Below are 19311 nucleotides of genomic sequence, written 5' to 3'. Positions count from 1 at the left end.
TCTCTACTTGTGTTATGTTAACCATCCGAAAGTCACACTGTTGGTCAGTACTTTCTTCATTGGTGATCTCTAGCTGTCTTTGTCCCTTGGGCTCACTTCGTTGTCCAACTTGTGCCTGCAAGTGGTATCCTTATATTCTCTTTTGGTGCTTCCACACTTCTTATCATGTTGTTTTGGATGGTTACCCTTCAAGTCTCTCAGTGTCTCTTGTGTGGTCTCCATGGCAGGCAATTAAAGTATTTCTAGGACCCTAATTTGTTTTTTCATCTATTACATTCGGCATGATGTCTCGTTCCAGGACTTTAAAGTGAATGTTCCATTTCTGCAGTGTTGGGCTAAGTTCAATCAACCACTAAGAGCTGAGAAGTCTGACGATGTGTGCGCCTTATATCTGTTTTATTCCTACGGGCAACATTCCTTTGAAGCAGTCTGTGACTTTATTGATCCAGAAAAAGGTTATGATTAGTTTTGGTGTGTCATTTCCCGTAGTTTTATGGGAATGTTTTCTATGTGCTCTTTGTGACTCCAATAGTTAAAATGGACATTCAGTAGCTGGGGCAAGAGGTCAATCAGGAACACAATTGTAACATTGCCTTTACTCTCTTCAGGGACGACAAAAGTCCGATATTATTGCGGCAGCTAGGATGCTCTGATTCATCATTCCTCGGGTGCAGGCTCCACAGCTCTTGTCCGATAGATGTGTAAGTTGAACCTCCGCTGTATCGAGGCCTCTTTTCTGCTGAGTCAAGCCTATTGTTAAAATTCCATCTCACTGATGGTCAGATCACTAGCTTTCTCTTCCAAACAGCCTGTTCATCTTTTAGTCACGAGTATTTCCTACACAAAAGTTTCCAATGTGATTGTCAACATAACAAGTATGACCAAAGCCTGGCTGATACTTGGTAGGGTTTTAGGATATTATTCACAGAACAGTGACTAGTGAGATTCTTGCTTTTATTGAATCCCACCTCTTACTTCCATTCTAGTTTTACTTTTCAAGAGGGGACGACTAATAATTTTCACAACTCCCACATGCTCCGGTGCTCTGTGCGGTCGCAGCTTCATATTACCTCTGCACCTGATGTGAAGTTCCCCAGGAGCGACAAATAGCCCTTCAATTTGTCCATTTTTTGTTTGACATGCCCATATGTACTTGAGGTAGTGAAGTAAGGAGGCTATCTATCATTGAGCCTGGACAGGCACCCATATTGGCTGACTTTGTTGTACTTTATCCAGATGAAGGAAGTGTCCAGCCATCCAACCAGTGAAGATGGTCAGACAGTCATTGAGCTCTGTGGCTCTCTCGCTCCACGTGCTATTAAGACTCCAGGTGAAATGTACACATCTATAGAAGAGAAAGCTGTGCACCCGGATCAGGATGGCCAGTTGCATTACACGTCATGGAATCATACGCTGCTATGAAAGTTGACAATAACACCACCCGATGAGGACTGGGCTTGTACAGAAAATACAGATTTATGCTCGGTGCTGCACCTGTTTCGGATAATTGAATGTCTTGCTTGGACTGCAGTAATTCAATAGTGCAGATCTAACCTGCATGAGAAGGTAGACTAACACACTGTGCCATAGAACTACAGAATATTTGCTTCAAAATGTGCCTGTAACCTCCATAAATACCTCCTGTCCTACGTGTGAAAGTGCATATTCACCAAGGTACTGACGTATTTGAACTTGATTCTGAAATGTGATGGTTTTTGAAGCGGGGATGAATTTCTTCCGTGCAGGCGAGTTTGTCACAGTGTAGTTAATGCACATGTCTGCCACGCCCCTGATAAAGGGGTCTTGTAGACGAAGAAGAAAGGGTCGCTTTCATCACTGAATTCTAGAGGGAAATACTGTAGGACATCCAATGCAGAATAGAAGATTGGCTTCATACTTATTCACCAAATCGCTACAGTTTTGTGCTGAGATGCATGGTGGGTTACACAGAAAATGTTGTGTGTATAATGACTATTGGACTTCTCTTTAACATCCTGCATAGCGCGAAAACACGTCCTCCTGGCATGTTATTACCCCAAGTAACGTCCTGGAAGGATGCGATTGGAGGGGAGCTGGGAAGCTACTACGTTCTTGTAGTGCAAGCAAATAATTGTAGCTGTGCTTACAGCGACATCTAGAGGATGTTAAACGTATATATCAGAAGAGTACAGCTGTACTTTGTAAGGCTAAATGTATATTTTAATTGTAGCTGTACTGCATTAGGAGGACTGTATAAGCATAAATAGAACACTTTATAGGTGTATGCAGATAAAACTTAACCGAGAATAGGCAAAAATACCAGTTGTAGGATTCGTTTTTTATATGAAAATTATATTTGGACGGATTATGCTTCTCCCAAACAATATTATAGAGTGCAGCTGGCGTATCCCTAATTTTAGAATTGGAATTGAAATTAAGTGGTACACTTCGGCGAGTTTCTAGGCCTTGGGCACAACTAAAGTTAACTATAAAGTGGTGTGTAGGACGTGTAGCATTCTGGAAGACCAAACCATTCTATGGATGGGCTGCTCGTTCACCACTAAGTCCATCCATTTAGTATAAATGCAGCTCTGCAAGCCATTGAGAAGGTAGTATTGGAAGTCACTGCCTGCATGAAGGTGCATTTGTGCCCTACCCGCAGAACCTTCGGATAGGGCGCTTCACCTCCATCTTGATTCTGAATCATCTCCGCCTCTGCTAATGGCGACCTAGTGTGCATTGGGGCTCTGACTGAACTAGCGCAGGCCCAACTCTGGACCCATTGTGGTGGATCATGGAAAAGGCTTTCGTGTGGCGGAGTTTGAATACCACCACAGTAGGCTGTGCTGCTGATGCTGTTGACTCATTCTTATCCTTCGATAGATTTCTGACCCTGAAGATCTTTAGCATTCTGCTAGCCCAGAATCTGGAATGACATCCCCATATCCATGAAGACTGGCGCCACCTTCTTTGGAAATGGATTGAAGACGCAATAAGGTCAGGTGAATGAGGCGGACATCCATTGATGTCCACCGCGTTATTCTAGCACGGCGTACGTGAGCAGGTCGTCCACCGCAGTACTCAAGAGAATCCTTCTGGTGTTTTTATTAAAAGTATTTTCTATGAATAAAATTGAACGGATGGGCACAAGGGGAAATCCTTCTTCATATACCAAGTTTTTTTGGTGTGTGTACTATGAAGTGTAGCGCACAGAGCGCTGCTGTCATAGCGGGATATCACTTCTATTGGGAGAAGTGTAGACATTTTGGGTTTGTAGGTTTATGGATTCACACAGATTTTGAAACGTTCCTTCACAAAAATGAGGAAAATGCATGTTGTTAGCAAACGTTTGAGGTTTGAAGGGTATTCTGACTACGAAAACCTAGTGGAATCCACACAAGTCACACTAACCTGGACTATCCTAGGTGTCTAGTTTTCAGAAATGTCTGCGTTTAATAGGTTTTCCTATGCGGTGGCTGAACACAGGCCCAAATATCATTGCTAACCACATCACCAAAAGACTTCTGTTTTAATGGCGAAAATTTGATTTCTCCACATTGCGTTTTGTGCCTTTCTGCCATGGGCAGTAGGTCATTCACAAAAGTGGGGTACCGTTTTATCAGGAGAAGTGTGGGAACACACAATAGTACAACATTCATTATCATTTGAATTTCTCTCCATTTTTGGCTACGAAACGTAACCCAGTGTGCAAGAAAGAGCACATGTAGCAAAATGCCCTTTGTATCACGTGATAGTATAGGTAGCGCCGATTTCAGAGATGTCCAAATTTCTACTATTCCCTACTTCAACATCCTGGACACATTTAAAAAATGCCTTGATTTCCTTCATACCTATTTTTCCATTACCTAGATTTTACCATATGAATTGAATAGTTGGTACACAATGAAAAGGTATTATAAGCGTCTGCTCAGTTGTTGGCTCTGGGTATCTCGATTTATCTTACCTTCATCATGTATTCAGTATGACTTGTGTTGCTCGTACGGTGGCCACTACAGAAAAGAGACTATTGAACAAGAGCTTAGCGGGAGCAAAAGCCTCCGCATATGCAATAGAAAGCCAGTTAGTGTGAAATCGACTGGAATTGTCCACTATGAGCCAGGTCATATTGACAACGTGATGAAGGCAAGATCAGTCGAGAGGGGCACAAGGCTACATCCGCAGAAAAAAAGTTGTTGGAGGTGGAATAGACATTCGCATTGATATACAAACTAATATGGAATACGTGATGAAAATAAGATCAATAGAGTTTAATGTGGAAAACACAGATAACCTGCAAGAAGAAAAGTCATTTTCTATGGTTACAAGGAATATTCAATTTCCACAAATATGAACACCCATCGGTGACGCTGAATTAATTTTTACCTTGCCAGTCATATGTTCTACCATCCTGATGAAGGCATTCGTTTGAACCCTGCCGACACGTTGTGCTCATTGTCACAGAGAAATGACTGGAAAATAGAATTGCTAGTGAATTAAAGTGCAGACTTAGTTGAAGATTGCGTCATAAACCTCAGTGGTTGGAGTTATTCATTCCCTTTACCAAGGACAATTTATAATTTATATGTATGAAATGATTTTTGGATTAGGTTTTTACTGTATGTTTTGTGATCCAAGATGTGTTGTGTTTGAAAATTTGTGTCCAATAATTAAATTGTAATTTACGATGCTAAATATCAAACTTTGTCTAAAATAGCACAGAGTGGTTCCCTCTAACTGAAGGTAGAATTCAGTTCAATACAATTCTTTGGTCTTAAATAGATAATTGAGCTAAAGTATTTTAGGGTGATGTTGACCCAAATAGACAAAAAAAGGACAGGCAGCAACATAGCCTCCATGTCTCCTTGCTGCACAGATGGGGATGAGAGAACAGGCTGGCGTCCTACAGACCACACACACACACAAGCACCAAGAAACGTACTGATAACCACCATAGATGTGTCCAAGTTGGGTTACAATGCCTTTCAAGCTGAGGACAAAGAAACTTATACAAGATTCAGATTTTGGTCCTGTCAAGCCCGTCGGCTTCAGATTGACCCCATTGGAGCTCAGGGCACTTCTATTCTGGTTTCCACACTGAAGAGTGGCTCTGTTTTGTACACCGCTGAAAAGGCCTACGTAAACAAGATAATCAGTGTGTTGACCTGTGGTTACTGGCCTACAAAAGCTGTGGCAGGGTTTGAGAGGTCTTTTAATCTTATTTCGCTATTTGTATTGTTTTAGACATCACTCGCTAAGAGTATACTGCATATTGTGGTGGGACCCTGACTGTTGGAGCTGTGCTCAATGCTCCGGGGGCATACTTTTTTATTCACTTCCTGCACGGAGGTTAGTGGTCCAGTCCTCTTGCTCACGCTGGTCGCTACCGCGCACGCCCAGGATATAAAGGGATGGATGTCGCGGCCGAGCAGCGGGCACGCCACTGGCGCGCCCAAGGCAAGCCCGTCTGCGCCCGTCCGCGCCCGGACCGCAGCCAGCACCAGCCAGGCTGCCCGTGGGGACCCAGCATCAAGAATCGTTTGGTCCAAGGAGCAGCTACTGGCCCTTTCTGCCTCCAGCTGCCCGGGGCCTACATGCTTGGACTTTAGTTTGGAGGAGGGATATGGCGTGAGTCCTTACGAGTCTCACTGTAGATTCTGTACCTTCAGGCCTGCGCAAGACGGTGAACACAATGATTCGTCAGGGGTTGGGCCTACTGTAGTATCTAAACCTCCCCCAAGTCCCACCATCAAGGCATGCCTAGTTAACTGTAGATCTCTTCCAAAGCACGCAAACAATATCTGGCTTACTTTAAAGACGAATGCCTGGGACATGTTGTTTTTAACTGAAACTTGGTTGCGAGATAGCTCAAACCCGCATATAGCACTAGCTGTACCAGCAGGATATAGAATTTCCAAGGTGAACCGAGTTGGAAATAGACTAGGAGGTTGCCTCGCCGTAATTATGAGAGAGGACTGGGAAATCACGTATAAGAGAATTGAAAATATAGGGCAGATTGAGGCTTTGTCCTTCTTAATTAAACTCTCTAAAGCCTCCTCAATGGCTGGACTGCTGGTCTTTAGACCTCTTAATGCCCCAGCTGCCCATTTGTTGTAGCTTTATGACGTTATTGCTGACCTATCTCTCAGATATACCAACTTTACAGTCCTCTGGGATTTTAATGTCCATGTGGACAATGTTAATTGCCCCTTAGCTGTCCAGCTTGCTGATGCCCTCAAAGGGCTTAATCTGACTCAGGAGGTAGCGTCACCTACCCATGTGGCTGGCCATATGCTCGATCTTCTTTTTACCAATGATCATACTCTACAGATAGAGGACCCGTTACCTATAACTTGATCTGATCATTGGTTGATTCCTTTTAATTTATTATGGGTCTCCGGTAATAATCAGACTAGTCCTACCTTGGAGGTTAGGAGAAACTGCAGGAGGATTTCCTCTGAATCGATGGGTCTTGAGTTACAGGACATCCCTCTCCAGCTTTCAGGTGACCCTAGCCAGGATGCGTCAACTTTTAACTGTTGGGTCTCTTCAGCTCTTGATAAAATTGCCCCGATGAAGACTATGAAATTGGTCAGGAGTAAGCCGTCAGCCCCTTGGTTTACAGAGGATCTCCGTATGGAGAAGAGCCTGTGTAAGAGGCTGGAGCGTGCCTGGCAAAAACACTATGAGCCTGTGGCCAAGTGTGCATATAATGTAGCACAAAGAAAATTTCATTATCTTGTCGCCAATCAGATTAAAACCTCTGACAACTCTGTGAAAGAAATTTTTAATATAGTCCAGGGTTTTATTGAACCACATGCTCTGAAGAGTACTATTCCTCTGTCAGCTACTCTCTGTGAAAAGTTAGCTACATTTTCCAGACTAAAATCCAGGATATTTACTCTTCCTTCTCACCCTTAGGATCACTAGATTTACCCTCTCAGACAATGTGTGGGATAAGTATGTGGTCGGTCTTTCGCTCCTTTGGTCTAGAAGCATCTCTAGGGTAACTTAATAAAATAAAATCTGGCTCCCCGGCAGACCCTTGTCCGGCCAGATTCTTTAAGCTATTAGCACCTTGGCTCAACCCTTCATTGAACGCCATTTGGAACTCCTCGTTAGTGATGGGGATTTACCCTACCAGCTGGAAAAATGCATTTGTTCAGCCAATTCTCAAGAAGGAAGATGCTGATCCAACACAGTCCAAAGATTTTAGGCCAATTTCCCTCCTTCCTGTCCCGGCTAAAATTCTAGAAAAGGAAGTCCAGAAACAACTAGGGGACTTCCTAGAGTTGAATCATCATCTGCACGACTCCCAGTCTGGTTTTAGATCCGGGTATAGCACGGAAACTGCTTTGCTGGAAATTGCAGAGACCATCCGTGAAACCTTAGACCAAGGAAGCTGTGCGATGCTAGTGCTGCTGGACTTATTACGCAGCTTTTGATACGGTGTCACACCTATTCTCCTAAACAGACTTAAATATCTAGGGGTGACGGGTACGGTTTGGGCCTGGTTTTGCTCCTTTCTAGAGGGACGCACTCAGCAAGTGACCCTCCGTCCTCATGTTTCCACCTCCAGCCCCCATGTGTGTGGGGTCCCGCAGGGCTCGGCCTTAAATCCAACGCTTTTTAATGTGTATCTCACCCCCTTGCGGCAATTATTGAGCAATATGGGGTGAAGGTCGTCTCATATGCCGATGATACACAACTGGTGTTCTCCTTCAGAGATCACAGAAAGACGACCTTTGTCAACTGTAAGCAGTGTCTTCTGAATATCTCGTCGTGGATAACGGAGAACTGCTGAAAATTGAACACCTACAACTCCACGGCCAGAGCTCGGGTGGCCGGCTGAGTTAAATCCGCCCCCTCTCCCTGTTGCTTCTGCTATGAATTTGGGCTTCAAGTTTGATGAGCAGCTGACTGGCAAAGTGCAAATCGTCCATGTCTCTGCGCAATGCTTTTGGAAATTGAAGGCTCTACGGAGCTTCCTTCATTATCGGCCTATGGACTGTAGGAAGACCGTGGTACACGCATTGGTCACTTCCCAACTTGACTATGCGAATAGTCTCTACCTTGGGCTTCCTGAATATCTGCTCAGAAGGCTGCATGCGTCACCACATAACCCCTCTCCCCCCCACCTGCTCAGTCTACATTGGTTGCCCGTGAAAAGAAGAATAGGATATAAAGCACTCACTTTGGCCGATAGAGCAATGAATGACTGGTCCGCAGCATTTGAGGCAAAGACTTCAAAAATATAGTAAGAATAGAGTACTCAGATCGAATTACCAGAAATCTCTGGGCATTCCACGATTTGCGAAGGCCAGGATTGGTGGCCGGGCCTTTGCGGTAAAAACCGTGACACTCTGGAACTCTATGCCTGAACATTCGAGGAAGACTAATTCGGAATCCATGTTTAAGAAAGCCTTAAAAACATGGCTCCTCATTCTTCCCTAAAGGTCCCTGCTCTCCTGATTCCACGCCTAGGTCAACTGCACTACTAGCGCCGGGACACCTCCGTCGGAGGTAGCCGTGCGCTCTACAAGCTGCATTAATAATAATAATAGTTGACTTCATTATGTCTACCATGGGTTGGAGGTGAGCCCAGAGGTGTTTAATCCGATTGCTTAAATATCCACAATATGACACCTTGAAGTGTATTGGTATGTCACAGGGTATTTGTAAGAACGTGTATAAAAGTACATCTCTGGCTCATTGTAGAAAGCATAGAAACACACCGATTTCGCTTTCTGAATTCCTCCTTGTTCGATAATGAGATAAAGAAAAATGTCTGTAAGGATCATCATGGAGTGAAACATCTTTCCATAGGAGCAGCTTCAGATCTCCTGTTTTATGTCTTAACTCCAAAGAGCCATTCTAGCACACCACCTATCAATGTTGTTGATAGTTAGTGCATAGGCATATTTTGAAACCGTGCTTTTCATAAACATCTCATTAATTTGTTATTACTCAGAAGAATATTAAGTTTAGCACCAGTACCTCGTTTTATCCTGCGTGACTTGTATTAATGAGCTTGATGCCGCGCTAGAAGTGAAGACCATGGTTTATGCTTCTTGCTTTACTCCAGCCCACAGCTCCTCCCTCCTGTAACTCTTGATAAACAATGAGTTCCCTGCAGCTGCATGCTCTGCGTGGTGTTAGCATGTTAGTTCAGACTTGCAGTTACTAGCCAGGGAATCCGGAGGTGAGACTTGTCAAGCAGGTGAATGTTGGCGTCTTGGCCTTGACACACTGCAATGAGCAAACTGCAACCATGCTGGAACTAAGCATTAACATAACGTAACGTGTGTTTGTAAAGCGCACGTTCACCCGTAGGTCTCTTGGCGCTGAATAACAGATGTTTATTGTTACCCAACTCAATGGTTCTCATTTTTATCGACCTCAGATGGATGAAAGGCTGAGTGGACCCGCCGGGATTTGAACCTATGCCCATGAGGTCGAACACAGGCCTCTGCAGTGGATGCATTAGTCCACTGAGCCACCAGACCCGGCAAACTGCAACCATGCTGGAACTAAGCATTAACAAACTGCAACCATGCTGGAACTAGGGGTTGAAAACAGCCACATTTTGAGCAATTTCCTAAAATGAATTAGGCTGTTTTGAGATTTTAAATACAGAGGAAGACTGTTCTACCGTTTTCCAGCAGAGAAAATGAAACTTCTGCCACACCAAATTGCCCTTTTCAATTTAGGTACCACCAGAATTTTTGTGAAGGAATTTAGTGTTCCTTTAGGGACATACCACTGGAATCTGCGCTTGAAATATTCCAGGTTACGGTCATGAAGAGCCTTATGGGCAATGCACAAACCTTTAAAGAATCCGCTTCTTTACTGTCAGCCAGTGAAATTTAGTGAGTGCCTGCAAAACAGACTGAAACTTTGGAATGCCTAGAAGAAGGCACGCAGCTGCATTCTGAAGGATTTGGAGTTTATTCCACAGTCGCTATTGAATGTTGACATAAAGAGCATTGCAATAACCAATTCTTGATAACGTGAAGGCAACTATCTCTGTTTCCTGGAGCTCCTGTGGCATACAAGGAAAGACTTTCTTCAGTATTCTCAAAATGTAGAAGAATGGTGAAGTAACTTGATTAACTTGGTCTGAAAAAGTCAACATGTCAACAAACTTTACTCCCATGATTCTTGGCCTTTCTGGAGGGATATGGAAGAATTCCTAAATCCTGCGGCCACCAACTGGGGAACCAGCAAGATGGATCATTGCTGAACATAAGGACCTCCTTTTTACCAGAATTAAGTTTGAGGCAGTTGTTTTTTCATCCATCCTCCAACTTCCAGCATACAGTCTTGGAACCTACTTGTAACCTCAAGGTATTCACTTGAAATGAAGACACAATCGGAGTGTCACCTGCGTACGATATTAAGGAAATTTTAAAGGAGCAAATCAATCTGGACAGAGGTGTGACATAGATATTAAAAAGTGTGGGGCTTAATGAAGGACTCCTGTGGAACTCCACAGGGAAGAGAGAAAGGCTTGGAACTCTGATCCCTGAGAGGGACAGATCGTTCCCAATCCGAAAGAAAAGAACTGAGGGCAGCCAAGGCAGACCCTGGAACCCCTGTAGTCTCAAGACGGGATATAAACGATATGAGCAATGAATGATTGTCGAACGCAGCCAGAGGATCTAAAAGGAGGATTGCTGCCTCACCTCCACTTTCCACTATTACTCCAAATTCTTCCGTTGTTGCAATTGGGGCAGATTCAGTGCTGTGACTGCCTCTGAAGCCGAATTGAGTGTAGTCTAGCAATTGACTGCTGTTTAGAAATGAAGAGGGCTCCATATTCATAGCCTTCTCTGTTATTTTAGCTGGAATCGGCAGTCAGGAATAGGGATGATAGCTGTTAACTTCAAGAGGATTAGGCGAAGGTATCTTTATTAGCAATAACTTAGAGGCCCTTTTCCAGAGTCTGGGAAAGTATCTTGAATTAAACATGCTATATAAAAGCTTGGAAAGATGTAAAGCTAATGTCTCCAGTACTAAGTGTAGTATTCTAGAAGGACAGGGATCTGATGGAGAACCAGGTTTGTTGGACATTGCCACTTTGGCAGGGTCATCCCTGAACTTTTTGCCTTCCTCCTGTATTTTATATGACCTGTTGTTGGCTGTTTTATGACTCTGGGCACTTTACCACTGCTGATCAGTGCTAAAGTGCATATGCTCTCCCTATTGTAAATTGATGTATGAATTAGTGACTCCATGATTGGCTGATTTGGTTTACTTGTTAGACCCTAGTACAGTGCACTGAGTGTGCCCAGGGCTTGTAAACCAAATGTTGCTGGTGGGATTGCAGCACTGGTTGTGCCACCCACAGAAGCAGCCTGTAAAGTGTGTCTCAGGTCTGCCATTGCATAGCCTGTGTGCAGTCTGGTACTGCCATGCTGACTGGGCCAGTGCACCCACTTGCCAGTCCCTAAACCTTCCCTTTTCTGCATATTAGTCACCCCTATGGTAGGCCCAAGGGCAGGGTGCATTGTAGGTAAAAGGGAGGACATGCCCTGATGTGTGTGTCCTGTCCTAATAGTGAATTACAGCAATTTTGGTTTTTCACTATTGCAAGGCTACCTGTTCCCCATAGGCCAGAATGGGCAGTTTGATTATTACATCTTATAATCCTAACTGACTCAGGGAACTAGGTAGAAATTCAAGTTTAGTATGCCTGAACTCAGAATGATAAAATACATCTTTTAGTGAAGTTGGTTTTAACATTCTGTGTTTGACAAGTACCACTTTCAGAAAGTAGGTATATTCTTGCCTAACTATCCAAGCCTGCTTCTGCTAGGTTTTGTATTCCTTGTCTGGAGTTTGAGTGACAGGGGCGGGGGGATTCAAGGAGACAGGGTGAGTCAGCACAGGGCTGAATAGAGAGATCTGCATGTAGATGGGTGGGAGGAGTTGCACCTGGGACCTGAATAGGGCTGTGCCTTCCCTCCACAATGCTGGCTCCACCTCCTGTGGTGCATCTGATGTCCCTGGCCTGCACTGTGAAAGGAAAGAAGGAGTCTTGTCAACAAAGTGCTTCAGGACTGACCACAACTGGTTTGGACTAGGCAAAGGCCTCTCTGCCTTCAGAGAACAAAGAGAATATGAGTATAAAAGGGGGGACCCAGACCCCGGAACTTTAGATCACTTTGGGGAACAAGAAGAACCTTTGCTGGGGAGAGGAACCAGAGAAACTGAGGAGGACTCTATCCCTAGCTGAATGCTGTTTGGGGGATTGGCCTGCAGTGGTTGCCTGACTGCCAAAGAAAGGAGAAAGGACTTTGTGCTACTTTCAAATCAACTTGTAAAGGATCTCCAAGGGCTTGAGATAGAGCTTGCCTCCTGCTGAAGTCTCAGGGACAACAGACTTCACCCACCAGCTCCCCAAGAGTTCTATTGAAGTGCCTGCTGTTGTGTTGGGCCTTGTGAGGGACTGCGTGTCGCAAGGAGCTGGAAGCACGACTCACGAAGAAGAAGCGTGACGCCGCTGCAGCCGCTGTCGTCGCATCACTGGAGAAGGGTGTCGCTGCTGTCGCTTCGCACTGCAGGAGCACCTCGCATCGCTGGATAAGAGTGTCGCTGTCGCATCATCGGAGAAGCGTGCCGCAGCCGCTGTCGTCGCATCACTGAAGAAGGGTGTCACCGCTGCAACTGTCGCGTCGCATCGCCGAGGCGTCTGGCATCGGGAGAGAAGAGTGTCGCCGTTGCCTCAGACGCCGTCGCATCACCGGAGAAGCGAGTCGCAGGGCCTGTCGCGGCTCAGAGGAATCGTTGAGTCGCCGCACAGTCGTCGGGTGTGCACACATCGTGTCGCATCAAGAAGAAGACGCCACTTTATTTCATTGCACCGGATCTTCATCGCATCACGGCGTTTCGGGCTGCATCGCCATGGAAGCGCAGTAAGAAACCGATGCATCAACTCCCCACGCCGAGAAGAACAGACGCATCCCCTACGCATCAGTAGGGACCCGACTCATCACCGTTCTTGCGTGTAAGGAACTGACGCATCATCTTCCCTGCAACACTTTCCTAGTATAGCGTTACGCATCCAAAGGTACATTGAACTTAAAGTGTCGCATTTACTATCTTAAGATGAAGAAATAAAAACCTTCTCAGGGGTTTCACTGATACAACTGGCCCTTTTAAACCAACAAAGAAGAGATTGGCACAGAAGCTGTAATATAAAAACAATGCATTTATTAAACCTCACATGAGGGAGATTGCGTCACACAGTACCCTCAAGTCACTGTAGGAGGCATTCTAAGGAGTACAGAGAACAGGGGCGTTATATACCCACACAGGGGCTCAAAAGAAGGCGGTACAAGTACACATGAGAAGAGTTACACACATAGATGGTCATACAGAAAATGCACAGTCAACAAGTAGGAGGAGTAATGAGTTGCTGACATCAGTTAGAACAGCCTGACAGTTCTATACTAGGAGCAGGTGCATTCTACTAGCCAGGACTCTCTGAGCATGTGCGAGGTTCTGGAAGAGGGAGAAAGCAAATGGCTAGCACATAGCTAACTAAAATGGCTGCCAAGTACAAAATGGCTTTCAGCTCATGCTAACAGATTCCTGCAATCTTTAACAAAGAGAACTAAGCTATTTCAACCATTTTCAAAATACAGTATTGTGGATTTTTGTCATTTGTGGTCTTGTGATAAGTCTATATAAAGAATACTTATTTTTTATATAAAACCTGTGTGGTGTCCATCTGTAGTGTTGTCACTGGATTACTGTATGTGTTCACAAATGCTTTACACACTGCCGCTGAGATAAGCCTGTCAGCTCGTGCCACGCTACCAAGGGGGTGAGCAGGGGTTATTTTAGGAGTGTACCCCCTTACCCTGACTAGAAGCAAGGGTCCCTACTTGGTCAAAGGTACCTACCTCTGCCAACTAGAGACCCCCAGTTCTAACAAGGTGTAAGTGTGTATTTTTTTAAAGAGTGCTAATCACCCATTAGCACATATCCTGCTATTTTAATTTTTGGAGAGATTATTTTTGTGAATCTTTGATTTCCCCTGTCCAATATATTTATTTTGTTCATCTTCACTTTTACTAAATATTGTCCACTTATGATTAGCCCTTTTCTTTTTTTACTTTTTGAAATGCAATCTTTTAAACATTATCTTAACAGTATCTAGACTTCTGGATTTGTTTTGTGTTTGCCCTATTTTGGCCGTCTGGAAAATGGCAATTTGTTTTGTGTTTCTGTTGCCAATTGATAAATATTGCCTCATTGCTGATTATTCTTCAAGTGTTTGTTTTGTTTCATCTTGGGTTTCAGCCTGGAAAAACACAACCTTTCTTTTGGAAATGGCCCTTCAGGCTTAAACATCATTTACAAATGTACATCTGTGACTCTAGACATGCACTTATTAGCGTACGTTGGAATCTCAGAGATGTATTTGTTGAGAGCTCGCTTTTGGGACCTTATATGTGTTTATCTATGCAACGGTTGATGTTGTTGCAGCAAGGATATTGTGCTGCATAACTCAATACTTATAATGTCCCAAATGCGAGACCTATTGGCTATGCGAATGGATAGCTAATAGGTATGGCTTTTTTTACCTTTTAAGTATTTAGTTATGCAATTTAATAATATTGGTGCAACAATATTAGTTTTTGCCTGTCTAAACCATTATAATGTGTGTAAGGCTAGACCTATTGATATGCTTTTTTTAATTTGTGTGTTTTTTAATGTAGTTATTGTGAGAATGTGATAGTGAGAGAGTGAGAGTTTATTACTGAGAGTATGTTAGTGAGAATGATTTATTTTTTAGAGTGAGTTTGTTAGTTATTCTCTGAGAGACAGTGTTTTTGTAACTGACAGTTTGTTACTGTGAGTGTGTATGTGATAGTAAGTTAGAGAGTTAGTTATTTAGTGTGAGTGAGTGTGTTAGTTTGTGAAAGATAGTGTGAGAGTTTGTTAGTGAGAGAGAGTGTGAGAGTTAGGTAATAAGTGAGCGAGAGTGGGTGAGTTAGTTATTGAGAGTGATTGGAAGAGTATGTTTTTTTAGTTAGTGATAGATAGTGAGTAATTGAGTTAGTACAAATGAGACTTTGTTAGCGATATTAGTTAATTGATAGTTTTTATCGTGACAGTTTGTCAGTGAGAGTGAGTTAGTGACAGTGAGTTAGTGAGAAAGATTTAGTGAGATTGAGTTCGCGATAGTGAGGTTGTGAGTTAGTGAGAGTGATTTAGTTATTGAGAGAGATTGGGAGAGTAAGTCAGTGCGAGTGATTTGTAGTTATTTATTGTTAGTTTGTAAGAGAAAGTATGTTAGTAAGTGAGTTATTGATACTGAGCAATTGAGAATGAGTTTTTGAGAGTGAGTTGGTGATATTGATTTAGAGAGAACCAAATTGTGAGAGTGAGTTAGAGAGAGTGATTTAGAATATGTTTTTGGGAGTGATGCAGTTATTGAGAGTGGTAGTGGGTGATAGACTGTGTGAGAATTTTTTGATTTTTTTTGTAAGTGAGAGTTTGTTCGTGGCCAGGCTGCCCAGCATGAAGTGTATTGAGGCCTGGGACATGGTAGTGGTTGAGGTGGCAGGGCCGCACACAACGGGAGTCACCCATGGGGCTAAAACCGTAGCTCTGGTCATATCCTCCAGCAGAACATTGGCCCACACAGCCAAGGATGTAATATACGGTAGTGGACTTGTGGGTAGTGGATTTGTGAACTCCAGCTCCGAAGGTGGTCACAATAATTAGCATGGTTCTGTTGGACGGTGACATAAGTGTCATCCATGTCTCTGCTGTGGACAGTAGTGACACTTAACTAACTCAATACAGAAATGTGGTCAACTCAAAAGTGATATGGGTGTTTATGAGAACCTCCACTGAAGAGCTGATGCCAATCCTGAAAGCCAAAATTGGCCATTTATTAATTCTGAACGTATTAAATGTAAAGGGTTTGAACTCTAAAGCCCTCGATATTCGTTTAATAATCGTCTAATAACTGTGGCGTACCAAGTCTAGTTCTTGTTGCTTAGGGTTCCACCTATCCTGCTCTGGGGCACAAATGCTAACTCGTAGCTCTCACAGGACAGGACGACGCCCCTGCTAGGGCCGTGATCTTCTCTGGAAACACAGGTCGGCCTGAATGCATCAGCGCGAGGGTTTGTGAGCCGGACTTGGCCATCCAATACCGGATTTTATTGTCGGTTTGGCTAATAAAAAAAAAAAACACACATATTCCAGCGAGTCTCCAAAGAGTCCTGAAACAGGTTCTGCAGCTCGCTGTCCCTAGAGGAGACAAACCGATGCGGATGCGCCGTATTAAAATTGGTGTATGTCTCGAGCGGTGCGCGCATGACAGGGGTGGGCTGTGCTCGGGCACCGCCTCCTAGGAACGTTAGTCTTCGTGCCGGGCTCGATTTAATTTCTCAGAACCTGTGCATGCATGACAACGTTTTAGAAGAGGACAGTGGGTGATTTACAGAAATAATCGGTAAACTGTATTTCTCTCATCGATTTATGTTGAGGTTGGAATCTGGTCTATTGTCCGGTATGGGAGGGACTGGCATCTGCAGCAGGATCGGATATTAGAAATGCACGCATCATTGATAAAGGTCCCTAAATGTTTGTGGTTTGGTAGTCCAAAACATTTAAGCACAAAAGCATTAATAATTATGAGACGAGGACGTCATGGCACTGCAATGAGCACATGATTTCAAAATTAAAAATGCGCGCACTCTATTTCTTTAATAATAAGAAAACGTAAATGTTTAAGCACTTAAGCATTAAGGCAAATGAAGCAGACGAGGAGGGAGGGGGAGAAGGGAGGGGGTAGTGAGAGCAGAGAGCAAGGGGGTCGAGGAGAATGAAAAGGCAAATGAAGCTGACGAGGAGGGAGGGGGAAAAGGGAGAGGGAAGTGAGAGCAGAGAGCAAGAGGGCGGAGGCGATTTAAAGCTTAATGAGCCATTACAGAAAGCCAGATGGCATCTGTGCACGTTCATGCGCGCGTAACCGCACGCTTGAGGCCAGTAAAAGCTGTGTAGCACTTTGAAGACCCACTTACTAAATGTCTTGCAGGGCAGCGCATGCGCTAGCTCAGGCGAGAGCTAAAAATGGCTGCTAGTGTTATGTTTAAATTTTGCCGCTGGACCGTTATGCAACGAGACACATTTTGATAAATTCGACTTTTTGTTCACCATACTCTTGCATTAACTTGCCCTGGCCTGCCCACACATTCACGTGCAGCCACCATTACCTGATAAGCAGGGTTTCATCAGAAAACAGGACCTTGTTTAAGTTACTTAGCCTTCTGTACATATCAGTTCACAATTTGACCATACATAATCTCTGATGCTCCATATATTCAGAAACTCACCCGCTCCTGGTTACTCGCATACCTCCATGTGCTGCAAATATGTTCTATAACCTTACTCTCCCAGCACTTGCACAGTGGAATGTCTTCTCTTGGGACATGAGACCATAACTACGTTCTACACATTTAAGAAGGTCTCAAGGACCACTCTAAAGTATGAGAAGATCTTCAACTGAATCATGTGTTCCTCACATTCAGACTTCCTCCGCTCGCAGATGTCTGAGAACTCTCCCTGCAGGAACCCATAAGGAACTGAATGTTAATGAGTGCTTTACCTGGTTATTGTTAGTTACCCGATCCTCATCTGTTCATGCCAACCATGGGCTGCTCAGTTCTCATGTATAATGTGTGTTTACAAATGTACAGCGCTTGTGGTTTTTCTTTTACAAATCCCAACAAGTACAAAAAAGTCTGTTTGTGTAAACTGCTGTCAATCGATTTGTGCAAAAGTTGATCACAACTAATTTATTGTATTTATTTTAGGCAGGTTCAGATGTCATGTGCTCTGCTGCGCCAGGCCTCTGGGAAACCAGTAGTGGAAAATGCACTACAGCCGCCCCTAGATGAGCCCTTTTCTCTGCAGGATGCTGACTTTGGGGTGTTCGGACTGTCCCCTGGAGACCCGTTCAACGCCCAGAAGACCGTGCTGTGGATGGGGGTCCTGTCCATTGGCTTCGCGCTCATCTGCGATGCGGACGAGAACCTTGTGTTGGCGGAGAACACCCTCCGCATGCTCGTCCGCTTTCTGGTGGACGCCCTGAAGCTCTTGAGCCAGAGCAGCGACGTTGTTCTGAAGTCAGACAAGGCCGAGATCCTGCTGAATACTTTCTTACCACACGGGCAGCTGCTTTTCCTCAACCACCAGTTTGTTCAGGCTTTGGAAAAAGAACTATGTCCCTCCATTCCCAAATAAAACTCGAATTCGCCTGCACTGATCCTAAGCGCAGCGACTCCTACCAGTGCACATCCTGAAGAGTTAATGATAATGGGTTTAACTGTGACATCCGTTGCCTATTTAAGGGGGCTGGAGTGACCATTTGTTGTACAATAGGAACTAATGATACATTATTTTGTTTGGAGAGATGTTTTTCACATCACTTTTTCTGTCCTCTTTATACAGATCATCTTAGTGACTGATATCTTGACCATTCAATTTCTGCATTTTCATATTCGGTTCTCCAAAATGAGTTTTTTCTGTACTTAAATGATATATTTTTGTTTCATACCTTTTCTCAATTTATTCTATAATATTTCACACATCCTCCTCTGACCCCGCTCTTTTAGTTCTCATGCGGGTTATGCTGTCTGAATTTGGATCACCCAATGTATTATCAATAATCAAAAAAAAAAATACACTCCGCATTCCTAGTGTCCAAATGTCCTATTTGTATCTTTGATGCTAACCGAATGTGTGACTGTTTAACCCCTTCAGTGCCCATGACGAGCTGGACTCGTCATGGGCTGCGGTGGCGCTGTGCCCATGACGAGTCCAGCTCGTCATGAACTCCGCCCGCTAATGTTAAGCGCGGCACTGGGCGGGGAAAGGGGCGGGCATGCAAGGGGTTAACGGTGAGGATGGTGTTTTGGCACATTTTGGAACCGATTTGTTTACAAATGAAAGACACAGACCACTAAATGGTGGTGGATGCGGTTACCAGAAACCGCAGCCACAGACTTTATCATTCTAGTATTTTCTTGACCCCTCTCTGTGCTGTACCAAAAACGTATGGGTTGGCAACGTAAATACATAACACCTTCAGTGCGTGCGTAGTAAATTGTCTACCTTGCACTGTCCCTAATATGTTTTATATATTTCCAGATTGTTACATCACCAAAAGCAGTCCGAGTCCCTCTTTAAGAAGGGTGTTATAGCCACACTTTTTGTGTGATTGACAGACCTTAGTCACACAAGTGCAAGTAATAATTTTGTTTTTATTGTATACATTAAAATTCGATGCAATAATACAGCATTGGA

At 44.0% G+C, this 19311-nt stretch overlaps 1 protein-coding gene across 2 annotated transcripts in view; it reads left to right on the top strand.

Moving 5' to 3' along the window:
* AP5S1 (adaptor related protein complex 5 subunit sigma 1) overlaps positions 1-18707 on the top strand; it is a 49419-nt gene extending 30712 nt beyond the window's left edge. For both annotated transcript variants that reach the window (XM_085642696.1, XM_085642695.1), the window contains exon 3: positions 17820-18707. In XM_085642696.1, coding sequence (XP_085498822.1) covers positions 17820-18249 — 430 coding nt within the window. In that variant the 3' untranslated portion in view covers positions 18250-18707. The remainder of the gene's footprint in view (positions 1-17819) is intronic.
* Positions 18708-19311: the final 604 nt, after the last annotated feature.

The sequence above is a fragment of the Triturus cristatus genome, chromosome 2_2 (assembly GCF_964204655.1).
Source record: "Triturus cristatus chromosome 2_2, aTriCri1.1, whole genome shotgun sequence".
NCBI classification, from domain to species: Eukaryota; Metazoa; Chordata; class Amphibia; order Caudata; family Salamandridae; genus Triturus; species Triturus cristatus.
The sequence above is the reverse complement of the archived record's forward strand: the minus strand, read 5'-3'. Positions and strand labels throughout refer to the sequence as shown.